Source organism: Colias eurytheme, chromosome 31, assembly GCF_061535395.1.
Source record: "Colias eurytheme isolate Ceu_HAF_F1 chromosome 31, ilColEury1 Martin Lab GWU primary, whole genome shotgun sequence".
NCBI classification, from domain to species: domain Eukaryota; kingdom Metazoa; phylum Arthropoda; class Insecta; order Lepidoptera; family Pieridae; genus Colias; species Colias eurytheme.
In genome coordinates, this window is record NC_143010.1 from 333,164 (window position 1) to 355,770 (window position 22,607).

The window sequence follows — 22,607 nt, forward strand, 5'->3', positions numbered from 1 at the left end:
ATAATTTAAGAACATTTTAGGGTATATACCAGCCAAGTGCGTGGCAGATGTCACATTACATACGTCATTTAATAAATATGCCGGTTTCTTCGTGATGTAGAACAATTATATTTAGATACATTGAAACATCTATTGTAAACAATTGTAGATCGAATAATTGTAAACAATGTTATGATTTATTTAAAAAAACATTTTATACAGAATGCAGTCGGGTAAAAATATCACGACTTTCTCAAGGGTGAGGTCCAACCATCGTATACATTTTTTATGTATTTTTTTATTTCTATATAAATATAACATATACATAAACCCAAATTAACCATTAAACTATTAAAAAAATCAGCAACAAAAACAGCCTTTCCTATTTTTTCATACAACGTTCAGCAGCGAAAAATCATCTTTTTTTTCGAAAATATCTCATTTTTTTCGCATTTTTAGATGATTGTCTACCATCAAAATAAACCCTCACAATTAAATAATTTTTAATCCAAGTGTAACAGTATGGATTGCGCACGCGCCCCCTCACATCTGTCGGGGTGAACGCACGGGGGTGAAATTATCGATCCGTGAATGTACCCTGATAGAACATTGTACCTACATAGTATAAAACAAAGTCGCTTGAATCTATACTAATATTATAGCTGAAAAGTTTGAACGCGCTAATCTCAGGAACTAATGGTCCGATTTGAAAAATATTTAATAACAATTAAACCACATCGAATCAGACCCTGAAAAATGAAAGGGTTCTATTCCTGAGCATACTCAAGCGTAAGAGAAAAAAAAAGACTCGATTAGTAAAGTATTTCGGTCGCTATCGTGTTAACAAGAAAAAGGATCCGCACATACAGACACACGGACGTCCAAGACAGAACTTTTTTAAACTGTTTTTTAACTAGTTTAAATAACAAAAATGACATCAAAAATATCATGAACGTTAAAAATAGTGTTTTTTCTTAATATGTGTGTGTATGTATTATCTTACAAGTGCAATGTATGATACATAAAGACATTTTAAGTTTGAAAAATCAGATGTTTTGCGCGAAGTGACAGTAGTACCCACCTCAACGCTTCGCTTATGAGGCGTGCAATTATTTCGGTGTTAGATAGCCCATTTATCGAAGAAGGCTATAGGCGATATATCATCACGCTAAGACTAATAGGAGCGGAGCAACGCGGGTAAAAACGAGGGGCACAGCTTGTTTATAATATCAGTAGGACTAGTAAGTTGATTTTTTAAGACTTAACAGATTCTAAAAATCTTAAAAAAAATATTTTACATACGCTTTAGGCCCGATTTTTCAATGCTTGCATAAAACTTATTCGTCGAATAATGTATAAAACTACCATTTTAAAAACGTATTCTAATTGCCCGTATTTGACAGTTTACGTGACATTTTAATATTATCGTGTAATACTTTATTGGACGGATAAGTTTTATTCAAGCATTGAAAAATCGGCCCATAAATAAGATAAATAAAATTAGTTATTGTCACCGATCCTTGATAAGTGTAAATAGTTTGAATTTAATCAAAAATGGATTCTAACACCTATTTTTTTACGTTAAATAAGAATAAATCCCGTTTTAAATCGGTTAAAAGTCTTTAATTACCAAATTTAAAAGGTATTTGAGTAAAGTCTATAATTTGTCCAATTAAGGTGAACCATATCTTCTTTTGTTAATAATTGTAAGAAATCTCTTTGTGAAAATTCAAAATTACATGTCTCTTTGTTGTTGTAAAGAATCGACTGTTTTCGTATGTATGTATGTATATTGTATTCTCCGAAAATTACTGGAGTAATTTTAAAATTGATGTATGGTTACGATTTTGGTGTAGGTATTCTTTCTATATTTTGAGGAAGTCTTTACTTGTAACTTAAAATTAAATAAACGAGCAATTATGTAAATGGGAAATCCCGATTCAAATATTGTCATTATATTCTGTTGATTTTCCTATAGGTAGGAAAAACTATGAGCTAACTAAAAGCTTATAGCCCTCGATAAATGGGCTATCTAACACTGAAATAATTTTTCAAATCGGACCAGTACTTCCCGAGATTAGCGCGTTCAAACAAACAAACTCTTCAGTTTTATAATATTAGTATAGATAAATTTTTAACACCCAAATCTCGTTTACCACACGACCATACGACCACACGACCGTACGACCACACGATACGATATCGTTTAACGTCCACCACAGAGCAAGTAATATAGTAAGAGACGGCACTCAGTACTTTGATTTCGAGCTCACGCACACATATGCATGTATTGGCTAAGGGCACAGATCTAGCACTAGTAGATATGCAATGCTATGGTGAAACGAGATAGATAGCTACGCTTTCACTATGTGAGTGAAGGGGATGTAGATACGTTTTTTTTGTCCTTATCTGCGTGGCCACTTTTTAGATGGCCCAATGTCAAATCTGGGCCAAACAAACAAAGCAGATCTGATATTTAATTAGTTTTCTTGTGTCTACTGTTCTTTTTGGTGATAAATACATTTGGAAGTTAATTATAAAAGTGTTCTGAATGTCCTACGTGTACTGAGTGTTTATAATTATGGGTGGTTGCAGCGTATTAGGCTATAACAGCCGCACGGAAACAAACGCCGATGGAATTTCGTTTCATTCGTAAGTAAACAATTAAATAAAGATACATAATATCAGAATCATTTTATTTGACTGTTTCCTATCAACTGATCATTCTTATTGTTAATATTTCGTGGTAGTTTTAGGTTTTAAGTGTAAGATAACCTCAATCACAATGTTGCCTGCAAATGGGAAAAAAAGTCCACAAAATTGCAAAAAAATGTTTGTCCAATAGTTTTCCAACGTATTCTGGCATTCGTAAAATATGGATTGATGCTAGTCGGTAAAATTGGGTACCATCTAAAAAGCGAGAATATGTTCAAAGAATTTTAACGCAATTTTTTTGTTTGCAAACCTAAATTATCTCTCCTTCAGTCAAATGCTACGCCAACAATAAGCATGAATGTAATTACTTATCTACATTTTAAGAAGTTGATTTTAAATCACAATCAAATTCTATTGTTAGATTTCCCTATAACCCTAAGATAGATTATTTTCATATGCGTTTATTAAACTTTGTTACATATTAAATTGCTTTTAACATTAACTCTCTAGTAAAATAAAAGTAAAATATAAATCTAAGAATTTATATTTTTTTAGTTTGAATCTGTGCAGTCAGTATCGGCAACACAAAATGATGATCCAAATTCCAATACCATCAACGAGCTATAGAGGAGTTAAAAGGAATAGACAGAAATCAAATGATTAAAATGTGTCCCCAGGTGCTAAAACTCGAAAACTGGTTTGTACTAAAAATACATCTTAATTAATAAAAATAACAAGTTATTTGGTAATACATACTTAATAATGGATAAAAAATTATAACCGGAGTAAATTAATCATTAATTCCATTTTATTTGCCATTAATTGTTAGCATTTCTCTTTAAAAAATGTTTTTATTTCTAAAAGCAGAGTTGTTTTGATGCCATAGTTTCAAATTTAATATATTGAAGTATTTTTATTTCTAATTATTTGCTATATATGTATATTAATGTTATACTTTGATACCAATATATTGGTATTAAAATAATTAATACAATGGCCTTGACACAAAAAATATTTTATATTATAAAATTTATTTTTTCAGTTGCAGAAGCAAAAACAGATATCAGCTAATCGTCTTAAGAAATTGCTTGTTAAATGCTTATAAATATGGAAGAAACAGAAGTTCTCCGCAGCATCGAAAACGGAAATAAATATTTTCTAAAACTCAAGGAAACGATATTCAAGCCAATTACGCAACTTTTCCTTATATCTAAATTTCATAAGCCCAAAAGCGTACGTTTACGTACGAAAAACATTCGACATCGGGCTATGTAGATTTTGTACCTACTTGATTTTTATGTTCCAATATTTGTAATCGGCCCTTAGCACAGAAATTTATACATGTGTAAAATAACCTATGATAATAAAACACATTGAAACTGTATCTGAATTTAATATTCCTTTATTTGTGGTCTTCCCTTCTCGAATGTATATTATGTTTATAAAAACTACAACGGTAAATTTTCATTAAAAATACGTCCTCAAATTCACCTAATATTATTTATTTATTACACTGAATTGTAATAAATAATTAATGTTAGAGTGAATTTGAGGACGTATTTTTAATGAAAATTTTCCCTAAAATGTAGGAATGTTTATAAAATGGCAACACTCGAAGATAGAGCGAAATGCACTGAGGTGGCCACGCATGTTCGGAATCTAGTAGTGCTAGATCTGTGGCTAAGGGCGAATCTTATATACCAACATAAGCTCACTTACGTCAAAAATGACACACATTGCTGCCAACATTTAAAAGTTGACGTGCTAGTGATGTCTTTTTGAGTGCATATTATCGATAAAACTTCATATCGATATCGATAAAATTTTCGATGCTGGGTAACATCACTACTAGTTCTCATCCTTATTCAAATTTATAGGAAATTAAAAATAAAACACCAACATTGTAGATCAATAAGTTTATTATAATATAATATTTATAATTATATAATAACATTTTTATATAATAGGCAAAAATGGTTAATTCCATTTGAATTTTGCTGAATATCTTTATTTAGGCATGTAGGACTTAATTCGGTTAGCGGCTTAAATATTATGTGAATACAGTTGATTCACATTTTATACTTTTCCTTGAAACATTTTGTGGGATTTCTATTTTAAAATCTCGTTCTAAATTTCGATACCAATAATATTATATCGTTGCCGTTCGGATCGCCATATTGGAATTGTATATGAAGAAGCCGTTGTTTTCTTTGGACATAATAATATTTCTCCAATTGATTCTACAGCCAGAACATGACGTAATAGAGAAGTTTTCTCATAAATTGTTATGTAATTATTATGTTTTATCTTCCATATAGAACAGTCATTGGGTACATATTGCAAATATTAAGTCATAAATCAAATAATTATTAAGTACACACAAAGATTTTAACATTGTTTACACATAACACTTTTTCTTCTTTTTTCACTTTTGGCAGAAATACTACAAATTAACAAATTCAATGTACACTTTGATTAACTGAGTAAATAACAAAATCTACGATTTATGAAGAACAAATTTTGTTTAACTTCCACCAAAACAAAATAAAACGCCATTTTGAATTCAAATTAACAAACAACGAATCAACATCAAGACGTTGTCTATGCTTAAGTCTTAACCATTGACAAGAAATCGAAGAAAGAAAGAAATAATTTATAAATGTACTAGCTTAAAATTAAAATGTACAAAAATAAGGTTTAAAAAAAAAGAAGAAATAATAATAAATAATTAAAACTAAAATAATAAATCTTATAATATATGATTACATCGGAGAGGCCAACATTAGAAATATTTTTATTTTTTCTAAATGTTGGCATGCCAGACTCGCCCTTAGGTCTTGGAAAAGTACAAAATAATTTGAACTCTATGTCAATTGAATGAAGTTTAAAATTGCTTGATAATGGAATCCTAACCAAAACGATGTTCTAAGTGTCGACCCACTGACGTCCACACGACGTGCCGTTAAGACGATCGTCACGGTCAGAGCTTGTGTACTGAGCTAGAACGGGCGTTAACGGAAATTGGACCTGCTAGTTGAGGCACATGGCTTCGCTTGCATAATCTATACTAATATTATAAATAAGGAATATGTGTAGATAAAAAAAATATTGTGTGGTTTTATGAAACCATGGTAAAAGTGAAACTGTTCGAACGGTTCCGAACACTGCTTTGTGTAGCGCATGTCGCGTGACGGTCGGCTGCCGAGTAGGTATACCTACTCGGCAGCCGCGATACACGCGACATGCACTACACAGACCAAAAAGTTTGAGACGATGTAATAAAAGTTTCACTTAAAAAACTTGTGAAATTATCGAACAATAAAAAAGTAAATGTACAAAGTTTGAATTGAATCCAATAAAGTGGGTCAATATCGACTCAGGGTGGTTACTGCAGGTTACATACAAACATACAAATGAAGCTAATATAAGCGTGTTAAAAAGGTTTCTAAAACAGTCGCTATCTGTCAGTCCCTATGTATGTTTAAATCTTTAAAACTACGCAACGAATTTTGATGCGGTTTTTTTATTCATGAAGGTTTTTAGTAAGTATTTATTTTTAAAAGATATTGTTCCTCGAGGAAGGTTTTACTATATACGACTACGAGGCACATATATTTATATATTTTTACGTTACTTCGAAGAATCTATCCTCGTAGGTTTGTATGTATGTATGTACCTATGTATGGTTTTCACGCAAAAACTACTGAACCGATTTTGATGAAATTTGGCACAGATAATCTTTACACCCTGAGAAAGAACGTAGGCTACCTTTTATTGCGAAATATGTACCACGGGCGAAGCCGGGGCGGACCGCTAGTCTATTTATAAATTAAAAGGATTCTCACGATAAAATTACCATAAAGTACGTATTAAGTAAAAAATTGCATATAGACGTATTAAAACATAAGTATTATTGCAAGTATTCTACGTCCGTTAAGAATTACAAGCTTCGTTTAACAGGAACGGATTCTGTAGAAAATGTTGATTTAATTTATTAACGGTTTTAAAACACAGTTTTTTATTTTTATGTTAGAACAATGTTTTTTATAGGAATATATTTTAACTTTTAAGTAATTTTACGCATCGTTGTCGTTACATTTAGGGCCGATTTTTCAATGCTTGGATAAAACTTATTCGTCGAATAATGTATAAAACCACCATTTTAAAAACGTATTCTAATTGCCCGTATTTGACAGTTTACGTGACATTTTAATATTATCGTGTAATACTTTATTGGACGGATAAGTTTTATCCAAGCATTGAAAAATCGGCCCTTAGAACATAATTTTTATTATTGCTTATTTTCGGACTCATTTAGTTTCTTTTGTTAAATTCAGAGCAAAAGCGGTTTATTAATTCAAAAATTATCATCATACAAATAGACTCGGCCATTCTCGAGGTTCGTAACTAAATGATTTAAATTTTAAAATAAAAAGTTTTCATCAAAACTTGTAATTTTTACGTCATATTAAAGTTATTACGAAGTATTTATTTATATAAATATATAGTACCTATATCAGTAATAAAATAATTAATAAACAATATTTTTCCTACAGAACCCTAAAAATTAACGATCCAATATGACCGTCGGCATACGGGCACACCACAGAGTAATAAAATATTTTGCGACAAAATTTAGTTATTTTTAGTATTCATAGCACTTTTATATTCTATACCGTTACTGCAACTCTGTTGCATGTGGTAACCCATCCATTGGCTGACTGCTGTGTGCGTTGCTTAACCTTTGAAAAATATTATGAAACATTGAGAAATTTACATATGAACATGAAACTTGACAGAAAGGTTTTTATTTACGCTTAAAGTAACGACAAAATGAACATTATTTTGTGTATTTTGAGAAAATGTTGTTAAATCATTATATATAACTAGCGGTCCGCCCCGGCTTCGCCCGTGGTACATATGAAAAATAGATGTTGGCCGATTCTCAGACTTACCCGATATGCACAGAAAATTTCATGAGAATCGGTCCACCCGTTTCGGAGGAGTATGCAGACTAACATTGTGACACGAGAATTTTATATCATTATAGATAGATTATAAAGCTGAAGAGTTTGATTGTTTGTTTGTGTGAACGCGCTAATCTCGGGAACTACTGGTCCGATTTGTAATATCGTCACGCTAAAACCACTAGGATCGGAGCCACGCGGGTGAAACCGCGTGGCACAGCTAGTCAAATATAATTTATAGTAAGATTAAGAATTAGGGTACCGCAAATTTGTAACCACTTATTTTTATACCGTGTAATAAAATTATTATAAGATAATGAGAAATAATTAACAACTTAGCACCAAAATTAGGTCAGTTGAGAGTTTATCATATTTTGCGATTATAATAAGGTGCATGTCGAAACCGGTCTTAATACTTGCTAAGCGCCTCGGTTTTGCTTGTTTTATTGAGACTGAATCTATCTATGTGCAAAATTTTATCTAATTTGATATAGCCGTTTTCGCGTGATAACCAAACATACTTTCGAATTAATAATATACCTATTGCTCACTCACTGTAAAATATTCAAATGTGGAAAGTGGAATCACAGGCTCCGACTAAGACTTTTCTAGTTTTTTTTTCTTCAATAAATGCCAAAAAAATATTTAGTTTATCTAAATTCCAAGCACAACCAGGTTGGTAAACTAGTCAATAATTCCAAAAATCGACCACACATGACAAAATATTACACGTAGAACTATAAAAAGACAATAAATTATATATTTATATGGAATAGATATCATCTGACCACCTGTATAGATATTATATGATAGCATTTTATAGCTATGAGCACGTATAAGCGAAGTCGCGGGTGGAATACTAGTCTATTTATATCTATATACATACATATATTTACTCACTACATAGCTGCGCTTCGCGGTTTCACCCGCGTCGCTCCGCGCGCTCCTGCTGGTCTTGGTTAGGGAGCCAGGTGCAAATTTGGTTAACTATTTCCTCTCAAGAGATAATTCGTCAGACGCATGAGAGTATAGTATTATAAAGCCTCGTGAACGTCAGCTGGCGCTCGGTTGGGGGGGTGAGCGGTTGTAGCCTCCCACGCACATAGGAAAAAAAATACATTCATTCATTCATTTCCTCTCAGCTAAAAATTTGTCAAATTGTAGCTAACCCAATATCTCAACGAAAAAAAATAGTCAGCTGGTTACAACATGGTGTATTATACGTCAGCTGGTGTCTCGAACATGAAAGTTAAATTTAAAGAAAAATTTATTTTCCGTTATTTCCTCTCAAACAAAAATTTACCTGATGATAGCTTATATGTAACTGTGGATAAATATATATGTCAGCTGGCTGTATCTTGGTGGAAAAACCGTCAGCTGATACGGGAGGCTACAACCGCTCTTCCCCCCAACCGAGCTCCAGCTGACGTTCACGAGGCTTCATAATACTATACTTTGATGCATTTTACTAATTACCGCTTGAGAGGAACTTGGTCATAAAATCTGCTGCTGGCTCCCGGACCATCTTAGCGTAATTCCTCGATAAATGGGCTATCTAAACCCGAAGGAATTTTTCAAATCGGACCAGTAGTTCCTGAGATTAGCGCGTTCAAACAAACAAACTCTTCTGCTTTATAATATTAGTACCTATTATAGATATTCATTGAAATCCGTCCCGACGTTTTTTCTAGGAGTAACAAACTTACATACATCCATCTTCACAAACTTTCGCATTTACAATATTAGTAGAACTCGTACCTAGTGCATGTTAACTTTAATAATCTTATCGTATTTAACAGTTCTTACTTCTTAACAAAAACGCAATAAAATCCACTTTCCACGTTCCAAGCTTCTAAAATAAAGGATACAGAAGTACAATAATACTAAATAGTTACAAGTTACAACAAAAAAAAAACAAAAGGCTCTAATATCGCACCCGAAAACGTGCAAAAATTCGGCATATGACATCATTTCGCACCACCATCATCCATTTCACTCTAACACGTCGAGATATCATATGCGGGAAAGAGACAACAACACAAACAAGGCGGCAAACCGATAACGTCCGGAAATTATAGAAAACTAAATGTATCATTCACAACTGTCAGATAATAAACGATAATGTGTTTATTGTTTTTTAAATAGGCTAAGGTTTTGTAATCTCTTGTTATCAAAGCTTTTGCAAATGTCAATTTAATTGAATGCTTATCATTCAAATTCCATGGCCATTGCAGCGGTTACAAAATATTAAATAACACATATAAAGCATTTCTTATCTATGCTTTTTTCATAAAAAGTTCATACTAATAGGTAGATAGGTACAGGTTTTTATATATATTTATAATTACCTACATTCATGGATATTTTTTGCTCCTTACGCCTTCTGTAACTTTGATAAGTTGCAGTGCATTTTACAATACAATTTTTAACATCACCTCCACCAAAGGACCTAGGTAAGTATAATATATGTATTTAAACATGTCTATAACAATAATCAGTGTTTTAGATATATCATATAATGATATAACCGTTACAATACGAACATTGTTGTCACCACATTCGACTGACATTTTAAAAGTTTTTAACAATGAAATACCCACAATTCTTCTTTCAACATTCGCTTTCATTTATGAAATTGAAACTTTCGCGCAAGTCGTACTTGTTCCAAATCAATTTCAACGGCTAATCCTCAAGGAGGTTGTTCAACTCTCCTACTCCCAAGGTTAGTATGCTGACGTAATCTGTATATAAAATATATTACATTTAGTTCGCAAATTGCCATGCTAAAATTGAAGCCTTTAAACGTGGCAACGCCCAATTCTTGGACGGAAACCGGGAGATTTTTTTTTAATTTCAAATCGCACGTTTCAGTTTGACGTTTTATCTTTTTAATTTTCAAACTCCGTTTATGTCACATGAATTATGTTGCATCTACACACCACATTGTAAACGAACATAATAATTATGGCTTAATTAACCTATAAAACACAATTGAAGCCTTCCATTCATAAGACGGTTTATTTGAAGTTCTTAATCGCCGATAAAGATAAATATAGACATAATGATTACGTAGGACGATTCATTCATATTCTCACATACCTATAGCTTACTTCCGTTGAGAATCGGAATGAAGTCTACAATTTTGCATACAGACGGATTAAGTACCTGATTTTATGTAGATCTGTAGTACAGGAGTAACATTATATATTTTAAAAGTTATTGATTAGGTTAGGTATATAGATTAAAAATACCTAAGTAAGGCTAATTGTTAAAGCTTATAAATGCGTTAAAATAAACTTCTAAAATAAATAAACATTGATAATGTCTGTAATCACAATACGAAATAATTAGGTTACTTGTTTTGTCCTCAATTAATTAAAGTATGTTTAGATTAGACGTTACATACTCCATTATTGTATGTTTGAATTTAGAACACATATTTTACTAACTTTTTTAATTCTGAAGCAAAGGAGATTTTACAAACAGCCTGATAACATTAAAAAGCTCATGATATATTTGTTATTTTGATAAATCAATTTATAATATCTATTTTATTTATAATATCTATTATATTCATTTTTATTACTCACCCAGAGCACTGACAGTTAATCTCACAATGTTTGCTACTTTCGCCCCACATTTTCACAATATTTCACTAACTGTTTATTATTATTAAAAGTCCATTATATATTTAATCACAAGACACGATACGCTCCGTACGACGGCCGATCGTCGACTGAATGGGTTTCCTTCACCCCCCTAACGATCCTACTTCATACTTCACCGCTCCCGCTATGGGATACGGGAATGCTACCATTGTAGAAAATTCTACTAATTTGGTAGTTGGAATGGTAGAATTTTAATTTAATATATTTTAAAGATATAAATGTAATGATTACAACAGGGATATTTATTCTATATTTAGGCTGTGAAAGATTAAATAATAATTGTTTGTTTGAAGTGAAATGAATTTAGAAAGAAATCTGTGATTTGAGGCTGTCATCCATAGTTGGAAAGATTTTGAGGCAAATTGACCAAATAACAATACATTTTGTCATGTATTTTCTGAATTCTGAGTATGATAAAGACAATTTTATTCTTTGTTTCTTTCTTAATTATGTTTTTAGCAGAGTACATTTTTAAGGTATTTTGAGTAAGTACGTTTTTGGTTGATTTTCATATCATTATCATTATTACGATTGCTATTGCATTTCAACACTGATTTATTGTAACCTAGTGATTCAAAAGCATAAAATACTTTCTACTTTTCAATTTTAAGGATTTTAATACAGTTTTCGACAGGTACCTAAGAACCGTTGGGTCTGTCTGATAAAAAAAATAGTAGGATTTCGTATTTCTAAATCTGGCGACATTTTACCCGTCTGACCGTACCCAAAACAGCAGCCTTTAGACAAATATATTCTTTATTCCAATATCATAAAGTCCAATTTCTTATTGAATTTCTAAAAAGGAATGTCATTTAAAATTATATGGGAATGTGATCCTGTTTACACACACAACAAATTCAACTACAAATAAAAATACACCTTGTTTGTATAGCATTAAAGACAATTGTTAACTGCATCAATAATTGTAGATACACGCACTCATGAACAACCGCTTCTTAGAAATCATATGGTTGTTATAAATTTTGTTAAATTGAACTAAACCTTATACATAAGAAATGAAGATTGAAAATCGTTTAATAAATAAATTTCAACCTGACCATATGATGCTGCCTTGTACGTCGGTCCTTATCAAAAAACTAAAATATTTTAAAAACTTGAAGCTTAGATAGTTTATTACGTTGTTATTTGTATAAGTTTCTATCAACCTGCAGTACGGAAGTTTAGTTTCATAGAAAATAATACATTTTTTACAGTAATTCTTTCGAAAATTCGAGATTCAGTTAAGTATTATTATTTACTAGCTATGCTCCGTGGTTTTACCCGCAGTGCTCCGCTCCTGTTGGTCTTAGCGAGATGATATATTATAGCCTATAGCCTCGCAAATTGAGCTATCTAACACCGAAATAATTTTACAAATCGGACCAGTAGTTCCCGAGATTAGTGCATTTAAACAAACTCTTCAGCTTTATAATATTAGTACCTATAGATTTCTATGTTTTTAAATACATATTACATTTTATGATTTTGATATCGTTAACTCTATAAATATTAAAAAAAAGTAATCATCAAACCCATTTTCAGTTAAGTTAAAGCAATAAACTTATTTATCACTTAAAAGTAGCTCATTTTGTTAAGTTACAACTAAGTTAAGTATAATATTGATTTACGGATGAAGTTAACAAAAAGAAAATGCTTTAAGTAAGTGGATAATTATTTCTTTTCAAATGCATAGTTATTAAGTTCTTATGCAATTAAACTTATTGACGTAACATAACCATTAAATTGAAATTAAATTAACTGGTAATATATAATATTCAAGATCGTACTCGGATCGGTTAAGCAGTTTTTGAGATATGCACGAACGAACTTACAAAATCTTCTTTTTAATGTTCTGGCCCGCTTGCTAATAAAGATTTTATTATTATTTATTTTTTCAGTCACAATTATATAAATGTATTGTGAATTATCTATGTACATATTTGGTAATCTATGCAAAGATTGATAAAAAATAATTATTTTGCGCGCATTACCTATTTATATTCAATGTTTTTGGCAAATTTATTGTTTTTTGAAGTGAAACTTCTTTAGGCGCGTTGAGAGTAAAATTTCAAGGTCGTGTCATTGCAAAACCGTCACGTCATGGAGTAAGGCGACGATGGTATCTTTGAATCTTGCCAAAGAAGTTTCACCTCTGACACGTAGCTCGCCACACACGCTCTTTTTTTCTTTCTTCTTTCCAAATACGTCATCGATATAATTTAAAAAAAAAATACGTGTGTCACACACGTATTTTTCAGTCAGGCAGTCCGACTGCCGCAGTTGCGCTATTTATTGCATAGCATCGCATCGCTGTGCCGGTTGGAGTGGGGGGTGTTAGGTTTTTTCGTTACGGAATTTTTACATTCGGTCGCCGCACTCAAAGTCTGATAAGCTATGCTTTAAGCTATGCTATAACTTAAAAACAAATTCATTTAGAAACAATAAACAAATACGTACACGCGTGGCATTTCCGGTGACATCAAGGAATAATTTATTTGTTCTTTGAAGTATCATAAAGGTTGTTTAACCTTTTTTTTGACACACCAAATACTAATAAAAATACATCAATGGTACTCTTTTATCTATACTTACTAGATTGTTCTGGCTTTGCCCAAATTGTAATAAGATCCTACTAATATTATAAATGCGAAAGTTTTTGAGGATGTGTGTGTGTGTGTTTGTTACTCTTTCAAGTTTCACGCAAATACTACTGAACCGATTGCTATGAAATTTAGCACACATATAGAGGGTAACTTGGATTAACACATAGGATAGGTTTTATCCCGGATAACCCACGGGAACGGGAACTATGCGGGTTTTTCTTTGAAAACGCGGGTGGAGAGTATATTTATAGATTTTATTTAGATTAAGGCCAAAGCCGTGGGGATTCTAAGGTTATCTGTGCCAGATAAGCGTCAGAAATGACGTAACATATAACGGTCAGTCTGATAGGAAAAAGCGCGCGAAATGATGTACCTTTTTATTTTGTTTTTTTTTTTTTGCAGACATTTTAAAAAATAATTTAATTACAGATATTCTAAAGCTAAAGCTAGCGGAAATAAAATTCGTTGTAGAGAAGGGTGGTATTACCGATTTTTAACAAAAATCGCTATTTTACGGTACCATTTTAACTCAAAGCAATTACATGTGAGAACAAAGTAATATCTTAAATTAAAGATAATATATTCAGTTCTACGATCATCTTATAAAAATTGTACGACGTCATACAAAATTGTCGCTGAAATACGATTTTCCCAGCACAATGATCGCATAAAATGCAAAAAAATGGGGTCTAAAACGGTACAATTTTAAGAAAATTAAAAGCCTAATCTATCTTCTTACCTATAAATTATTGAGGGATATATTATAGTCCTTTATAGATTCTGATAATTTTTTTTGTATCTAAATCAAAATTTTAATTCAATTATCAGCTAAATTAAAAATACTTGTAGATTTCTTCATACATTTTGCTCTCGCGCCTCGCGGGTCGTCAGCGGTCAGACCGCGCTCAGAAGCGCTCTTGGACGGACGGGTGTATCGCTCCTCGTCCCAAAAATAAAACGAATTAGAAAAAGATTATTGTGCGTGCACTGTCGTTTTCGTGATTTGAAATATTTGATACTTTATAAGAGTAAACTGTATTAGTTTCATATTCCAATTATTTCTAATTTAAAATTATGTTTTAAAAATTACCTGATAACCTAATCAATAATCGATCAATCAATAATCGATCAATCGATAAATCGATCGATCAATTGATCAATCGATCGATCGATCAATCAATCAATAATCGATCAATCAATCAATCAATCGATCAATCATTCGATCAATCAATAATCGATCAATCAATAATCGATCAATCAATAATCGATCAATCAATAATCGATCAATCAATAATCGATCAATCAATAATCGATCAATCAATAATCGATCAATCAATAATCGATCAATCGATCAATCAATAATCGATCAATCAATAATCGATCAATCAATAATCGATCAATCAATAATCGATCAATCGATAAATCGATAGATCATTTCAATCGATCATTCAATCAATCAATCGATCAATCATTCGATCAATCAATAATCGATCAATCAATAATCGATCAGTCAATAATCGATCAATTGATCAATCGATCGATCGATCAATCAATCAATAATCGATCAATCAATAATCGATCAATCAATAATCGGTCAATCAATAATCGATCAATCAATTATCGATAAATCGATCAATCAATAATCGATCGATCGATCAATCAATATTTATTTTGATCAATCAATAAATCGATCGATCAATTGATCAATCGATCAATTGATCAATCGGTCAATCAATAATCGATCAATCAATAATCGATCATTTCAATCGATAATTCAATCAATCAATCGATCAATCATTCGATCAATCAATAATCGATCAATCGATAAATCAATCGATCGATCGATCAATCAATCAATAATCGATCAATCAATTATCGATCAATCGATCAATCGATATATCGATCGATCAATCGATTGATCGATCGATATATCGATTGATCGATTGATCGATTATTGATTGATCGATTATTGATTGATCGAATGATTGATCGATTGATTGATAATCGATCAATCAATAATCGATCGATCAATTGATCAATCGATCGATCGATCAATCGATCAATTGATCAATCGATCGATCGATCAATCAATCAAACAATCAATCATTCGATCAATCAATAATCGATCAATCGATATATCGATCGATCAATCGATCGATCGATCGATATATCGATATATCGATCGATCAATCGATTGATCGATCGATATATCGATATATCGATTGATCGATTGATCGATTATTGATTGATCGATTATTGATTCATTGATCGATCGATCGATTGATTTATCGATTGATCGATTATTGATTGATCGAATGATTGATCGATTGATTGATTGAATTATCGATTGAAATGATCGATCGATTTATCGATTGATCGATTATTGATTGATCGATTATTGATTGATCGATTATTGATTGATCGAATGATTGATCGATTATTGATTGATCGATCGATCGATTATTGATTGATCGATTTATCGATTATTGATTGATCGATTATTGATTGACCGATTATTGTTTGAGCGATTATTGATTGATTGATCGATTATTGATTGATCGATTATTGATTGATCGATTATTTATTGATCGATTGATTGATTGAATGATCGATTGAAATGATCGATCGATATATCGATTGATCAATTATTGATTGATCGATTATTGATTGATTGATTGATCGATCGATTGATTATTGATTGATCGATTGATCGATTATTGATTGATCGATTATTGATTGACCTATTATTGATTGATCGATTATTGATTGATTCTATACTATCCTACTAATATTATAAATGCGAAAGTTTGTGAGGATGTGTATGTTTGTTACTCTTTTACATTACAATGAAATTTAGCACACATATAGAGGGTAACTTGGATTAACACATAGGATATCCTGATAGGTTTTATTCCGGAAATTCCACGGGAACGGGAACTATGCGGGTTTTTCTTTGAAAACACGTGCGAAGCCGCGGGCGGAAAGCTAGTATTATTCGACTATAAATGGATATAGGTAACTAAGTTCTCTTAGATATTAAATAATAAACAAAATATTATGAATTTATGAATATAACAAGTGAGATAATATCACGTAATTGAAAACAATTAACGGTTTCTGTATTTGTTTACATTGTTTTGTAATCTGTGCTGTTTTTATGAAAAATTATGTAAATTCCTTATCATGGATAATGTTTTGACTTTGACAATAAAACCAAAATAAATTTTTAAGTTGTAAACGTATTGCTTATCTTTCTTTTCTTGTTCCCTTTTTTCCTAATTTTTATCTTTTCCTTACACTGTTTCTATCAAAAAAGAAATAATATAGGTATATAAATGCCATCTTTTAAATTTATCTATACATATAATAAAATCGTAGGAAAGTCAAAACTGTACATTGAATATTTTTTTTAAAGAATACATAATCCATGATCTATAATCGATATAGAAGCCAAAAACATAGTTTTTAGAATTTTTGTCTGTTTGTCTGTTTGTCGGTTTGTCTGTTTGTCTGTTTGTCTGTATGTTTGTCCAGGCTAATCTCAGAAAGTACTGCACGGATTTACTTCAAATTTTGCATGAATATTACTAACAGGTCGGGTCAGGCTGTTATATACATATTATCATGCTATCACCTTCGGGGGAGGAGCTGTGAACCTTTATTTTTCTTACGTATTCCGTGTACTACGACAGCGTACACTATAAAGACTCATGTTTAAATGTTGTTTTTGAGTAAGCCATGCTATTGTCTACCTTTACACTATAAAAACTACATCATTTACTTATGTAATTTTGGCAGAGAAACAGTATAATGAATCTTAGTAGTATAAAGATATATTTAAAACAGCGCCATCTATGAGATTTCATTAAAATTAAATCAATTTACATAATATTAACGCTCCTTGGAAATTCATAATTTCCAATTTGTTGGTGAGGTTGTTTTTTTTTTTTAAAGTTAAATAAATCTATATATCTTCCCAGAGTCCATTTCAGGTGCGCTTATATTTCATGTGAATATACTAAATTTTATAAGTGAGGGTAGATGTTTATTATTTGATGTCAAACAAGACACCATTACAGTTATATAGGTAATAGACGTAGTATTTGTATTCTCTTTGGGTAATAGTAGATAACAGTGATTGTGTTCATTGGTTACATTTTTAAAAATCTTCGGCTATTTTTTAATTTTCGCCTTCTTGCGTTCCCACAAAAGGTAAGTTGTAGCTTTTATATTTATTGTTTATTATAATTATATAGTTATACTCATGTTTTTAATTAGTTAAAGTTATGACAAAATAAGAAAATGATGAAATTTTATTTGTATGTATAACTTTTACAAGACTATATTATACGCCCAAAGAAGGTCACTTTAGTTCTTGATAAAACTTTATTTGTTAGTAGCTTTTTAATAAAATTAGGTACTTATCTTTTGATTTTTTTTTATTTACAGATTCAATGTTCATAAAAATTGATTGATTTGCGTGAGGATGTAGTGGAAGTTAGTAACCTTGCGCGTGGTCAATCAATACATATAATAAAATTCTAGAAAAGTGATGTCTGTACAATAAAAATATGTAAAAAAAAATAGCAGGGGTTATTATTAAATCGATTCCAAACCCAAAACTGTAGTTATAAATCTTTTTGTCTGTTTGTCTGTATGTTTGTGCACGCTAATCTCAGAAACGGCTTATCCGATTTAGATGAGATTTTCATTAATATATTGTAGTAATCTTCATTTAACATTTAGTGTTTATTTCATGTTAATCGGTTCGTAAATAAAAAAATTATGACCATTTAAGTATTCACGGCGAACATTTGCTAAGGCATTCTATTGTACGTACGATAAAACGTAAGTTATCTGTTATACGTTACAGTTTTTCCTTATAAATGTCCAGGTGATCATATCGAAAGTCCCCAAGGGTGGGGGGGTAAGCTGAGGTAGTAGGGGGGGAAGGGGTCAAATTAGAATTATGCTTACTTCTAGGTAAATTTTATACATAAAATGTCCTTTAAATTATGTCGTATTATATTTTTAACCCCCGACGCAAAAAGATGGGTGATAAGTGTTTGACCGCTATGTGTGTCTGTTTGTGCCACCGTAGCTCGCTAACAGGTAATACGAATTAGATGCGTGTTAGGCAGCATATTTTCCGACGCTGGTTCTTAGATAAAGTGTATCAAAATCGGTTCATCCATTTATTATACCTAGGTATATAGAGGTAAAAGTGGGAATGTGGGAAAAAATATTAGTTATATTTTTATCAAATTCGGTTTATCCATTTATTAGATTACAGCGGTAAAAGTGGGAATGAACAATAATCGAATGTGATCAAATAATTTACTCAAGCGGCATATCAAAATATAAAAGAGCAACGTGTTTTATCGAAATCGGTTCATCCGTTTATTACATTTAGGGGTGACAGTGGTTAGATAAATAAACCAAATGGAGCATCAAACGACAGGATATGACGTGTACATAATACATATAGGTATAATTAGATAATATGGTTTACATCAAAATCGGTTCTGCCATTTACTAGGTGTGGAAAGAGAAGGGTTGAAAGTCTGTGAAAGAAGAGGGGGATATGGGAGCGGGAGGATAGCCACACCCTGGAAATTTTGAATTCTACTCAAAGCCACATAGGCCTGGCTCTTGGCAATTTTTTTTTCCTAAAGATACCACTTCTTTTGCCACTGTGATGTATTACAATTTGTGCACGGTTACGGCCCAACTTAAAAGATGTCAAGGAGTAATAAACTTATAGATATCAATATGATGTAGGAATGTAATGTAACCGCAATCGCCGGTACAGCCTGAAAATCAGCGCTGCTTTTGTGCAGCATTTTGCTGAGGCTGTCTCCGTTTGCCTAATTGTAAGATAAATTTTATAATGTGTTTGGCTGTGTTTTTTTTAGCAATAAATTTCTTTTCTTTCTTTCTTTTTCTTTCTAATATGGAGGTAGAGGTCAAAAACTCACTTGAAAATATCACATGAAAATAAGAAACCGAAGTTAAAAATTTAAAAATTAAAAAGAAAAACCCAACGCAACGAAGGAAAAGGAATAAATAATAATTTTACAAACTTCCCGACGATCTTTAAAAGTAAGTACCATTATAAAAAAAATATAATTGTATGTGATATGATAATGATGGTATGGCAGCCCCGATGACTTTGTTTTTTTAAAGTGAAACTTTTATTACATCGTCTCAAACTTTTTGGTCTGTGTAGCGCATGTCGCGTGACGGTCGGCTGCCGAGTAGGTATAAAGCAGTGTTCGGAACCGTACGATAATTATTATCGTACAAATACGATAATTTTGTGCCTAAGTTTCACTTTTACCGTGGTTTCATAAAACCACACAACATTTTTATTTTTATAAATATTTAAAATGGTATTTATTTTTAAAGATCTTCGGGAAGTTTGAATAATTATTTATTCCTTTTTCTATGCACTTTTCTTCGTTGCGTTAGTTTTTTTTTAATTTAATTTTTATTGCACGGTCTAAACGGTTTAGTTACTACAGGCGTGAGACAGGAAAGATCTGAGCGCTGAGACAAACGTCAAAACGCAAAGGAATAGAATCCGCTATCGATACTAATTATTGTCATAAGCGTATGATGTTTTGCTAAGGATTTGTTCACCTTACCAACGACGACGACGACCACGAACAAAATTTTCATCCAGTCGTAATTTAACAAAATTGTGCTAAACACAATTAAACATAAATTATTAAAATTTCCTGTCGTTCTGGTGATTGGAATTTTTATTTTTGAGATCAACGAATGAAAAAATAGATTTTTCGTAGAAAAATTCCAAGCACCAGAACGACAGGAAATTTTAATATTTTATTCTAATTGTGTTTTGCACAATTTTGTTAAATTGCGACTGGATTAAAATTTTGTTCGTGGTCGTCGTCGTCGTCGTTGGTAGGGTGAACAAATCCTTTGTAAAACATCATACGCTTATGTCAAATAGTATCGATAGCGGATTCTATTCCTTTGCGTTTTGAAGTTTGTCTCGGCGCTCAGTTGCTGCATGATATATTGTCAAAAACATCCATACAAGGAAGGAAGAAAAATAAATTTGCTCCCTTCCCTCCTGGTGCCTAAAAATAATTAGACTAGAGTAGATAATTTTTGAAACAAAAAAAAATCGCAGTCGGATGAAACCCATTAGAAAAGGAGGGGAATATGATAAAAATGTAAGGAAAAATAAATTACGGTCAATCCGAATTCGGGAAGCGGGAGGGGGGAGCTTTTAAGAGAAAGAAATGGTTTCTTTCGATTTCCGACAAAACTACAAGTCCTATAGAAAAAAGTTCAATGGCAAAGTTGTATGTAGGTAATTAAAAGTTCTACAACTTTTTTATTCACAATTTTTTCACATAACCTCAAAATTTAGGTGAAAAATTAAAAAAAAACAAGTTTTTGGTCTTTTATTTTTATCTACTTCAAAAATTTTTTTTTTTCTACGAAATTTGGTGGAAACTTACTTTATTATGTCCCAAATACACTGTAATTTATTTGATTGATAATATTTATTTTTTCGCCTTATTTTGAATTAATACCAAAAAAACAACCTAATTTTCAATCGAAAAGTCACCCGTCAAAATATCAGTTTTTTTCAAAAACTTGGGGCGCCTTTTATTCATTGAAATCTCTACTTTCATATGGTGAAAAAAAAATAAACACCACCATAGTAAATGTTCTCAGGAAATGCATACAAACAGTGTGAAAATTAGCTTTTACTAAATCAGGCACACTTCTCTAACTACCTGAAATGTTTTTATCGACATCATTTTGCTTTTGAATATGCTGTAAAATATTAAACTTAGAACAGATAATTATTTTTCTCTTGAAATATTACCGAAAAGCCGATACAAGAGAAGATATAGAGTTCAAGAAGTGTGCCTGATTTAGTAAAAGCTCATTATTACATTGTTTGTATGCATTTCCTGAGAACATTTACTATAGTGGTGTTTATTTTTTTTTACACCATATGAAAGTAGAGATTTCAATGAATAAAAGGCACCCCAAGTTTTTGAAAAAAGCTGATATTTTGACGGGTGACTTTTCGATTGAAAATTAGGTTGTTTTTTTGGTATTAATTCAAAATAAGGCGAATAAATAAATATTTTCAATCAAATAAATTACAGTGTATTTGGGACATAATAAAGTAAGTTTCCACCAAATTTCGTAGAAAAAAAATAAATTTTGAAGTAGATAAAAATACAAAACCAAAAACTTGGTTTTTTGAATTTTTCACCTAAATTTTGAGGTTATGTGAAAAAACTGTGAATACAAGAGTTGTAGATCTTTTTATTATCTACAACTTTGCCCTTGAACTTTTTTCCGTAGAACTTGTAGTTTTGTCGGAAATCGAGAGAAACCATTTTTTTCTCTTAAAAGCTCCCCCCTCCCACTTCCCGAACTCGGATTGACCGTAATTTATTTTTCCTTTTATTTTCATCATATTCCCCTCCTTTTCTAATGGGTTTCATCCGACTGCGATTTTTTTTATCTTTTCATTATTTTTGAAGGCTTCTACCCCAGTCTAAATATGACATAATTTAAAATAAATTTTACGTAGAAAATTAACTAGGCATTTATTTTTTATTTTTTAGCTCAGTTTAGTAATAAATTTTACTAACAGTTCTTTTAATTATTTATGGTAGTACGTGTTTATTCAATAAAAGTTAAGTAGTCATCTACTATGCAGTCACTATTCCACGCGG

At 31.4% G+C, this 22,607-nt stretch overlaps 1 protein-coding gene and 1 long non-coding RNA gene across 2 annotated transcripts in view; one reads left to right on the top strand and one right to left on the bottom strand.

The window, feature by feature from the left end:
- The window catches only part of LOC149895305 (uncharacterized), a 43,769-nt gene extending 32,438 nt beyond the window's left edge, over positions 1-11,331 (bottom strand). The window contains exon 1 of the mRNA XM_090119067.1: positions 11,192-11,331. Coding sequence (XP_089975193.1) covers positions 11,192-11,241 — 50 coding nt within the window. The 5' untranslated portion in view covers positions 11,242-11,331. The remainder of the gene's footprint in view (positions 1-11,191) is intronic.
- Positions 2,361-4,024, top strand: LOC149895306 (uncharacterized). Its single transcript, XR_016458485.1, has 3 exons — positions 2,361-2,631; positions 3,190-3,331; positions 3,677-4,024. It is a non-coding gene; the product is annotated as an uncharacterized LOC149895306 (long non-coding RNA).
- Positions 11,332-22,607: the final 11,276 nt, after the last annotated feature.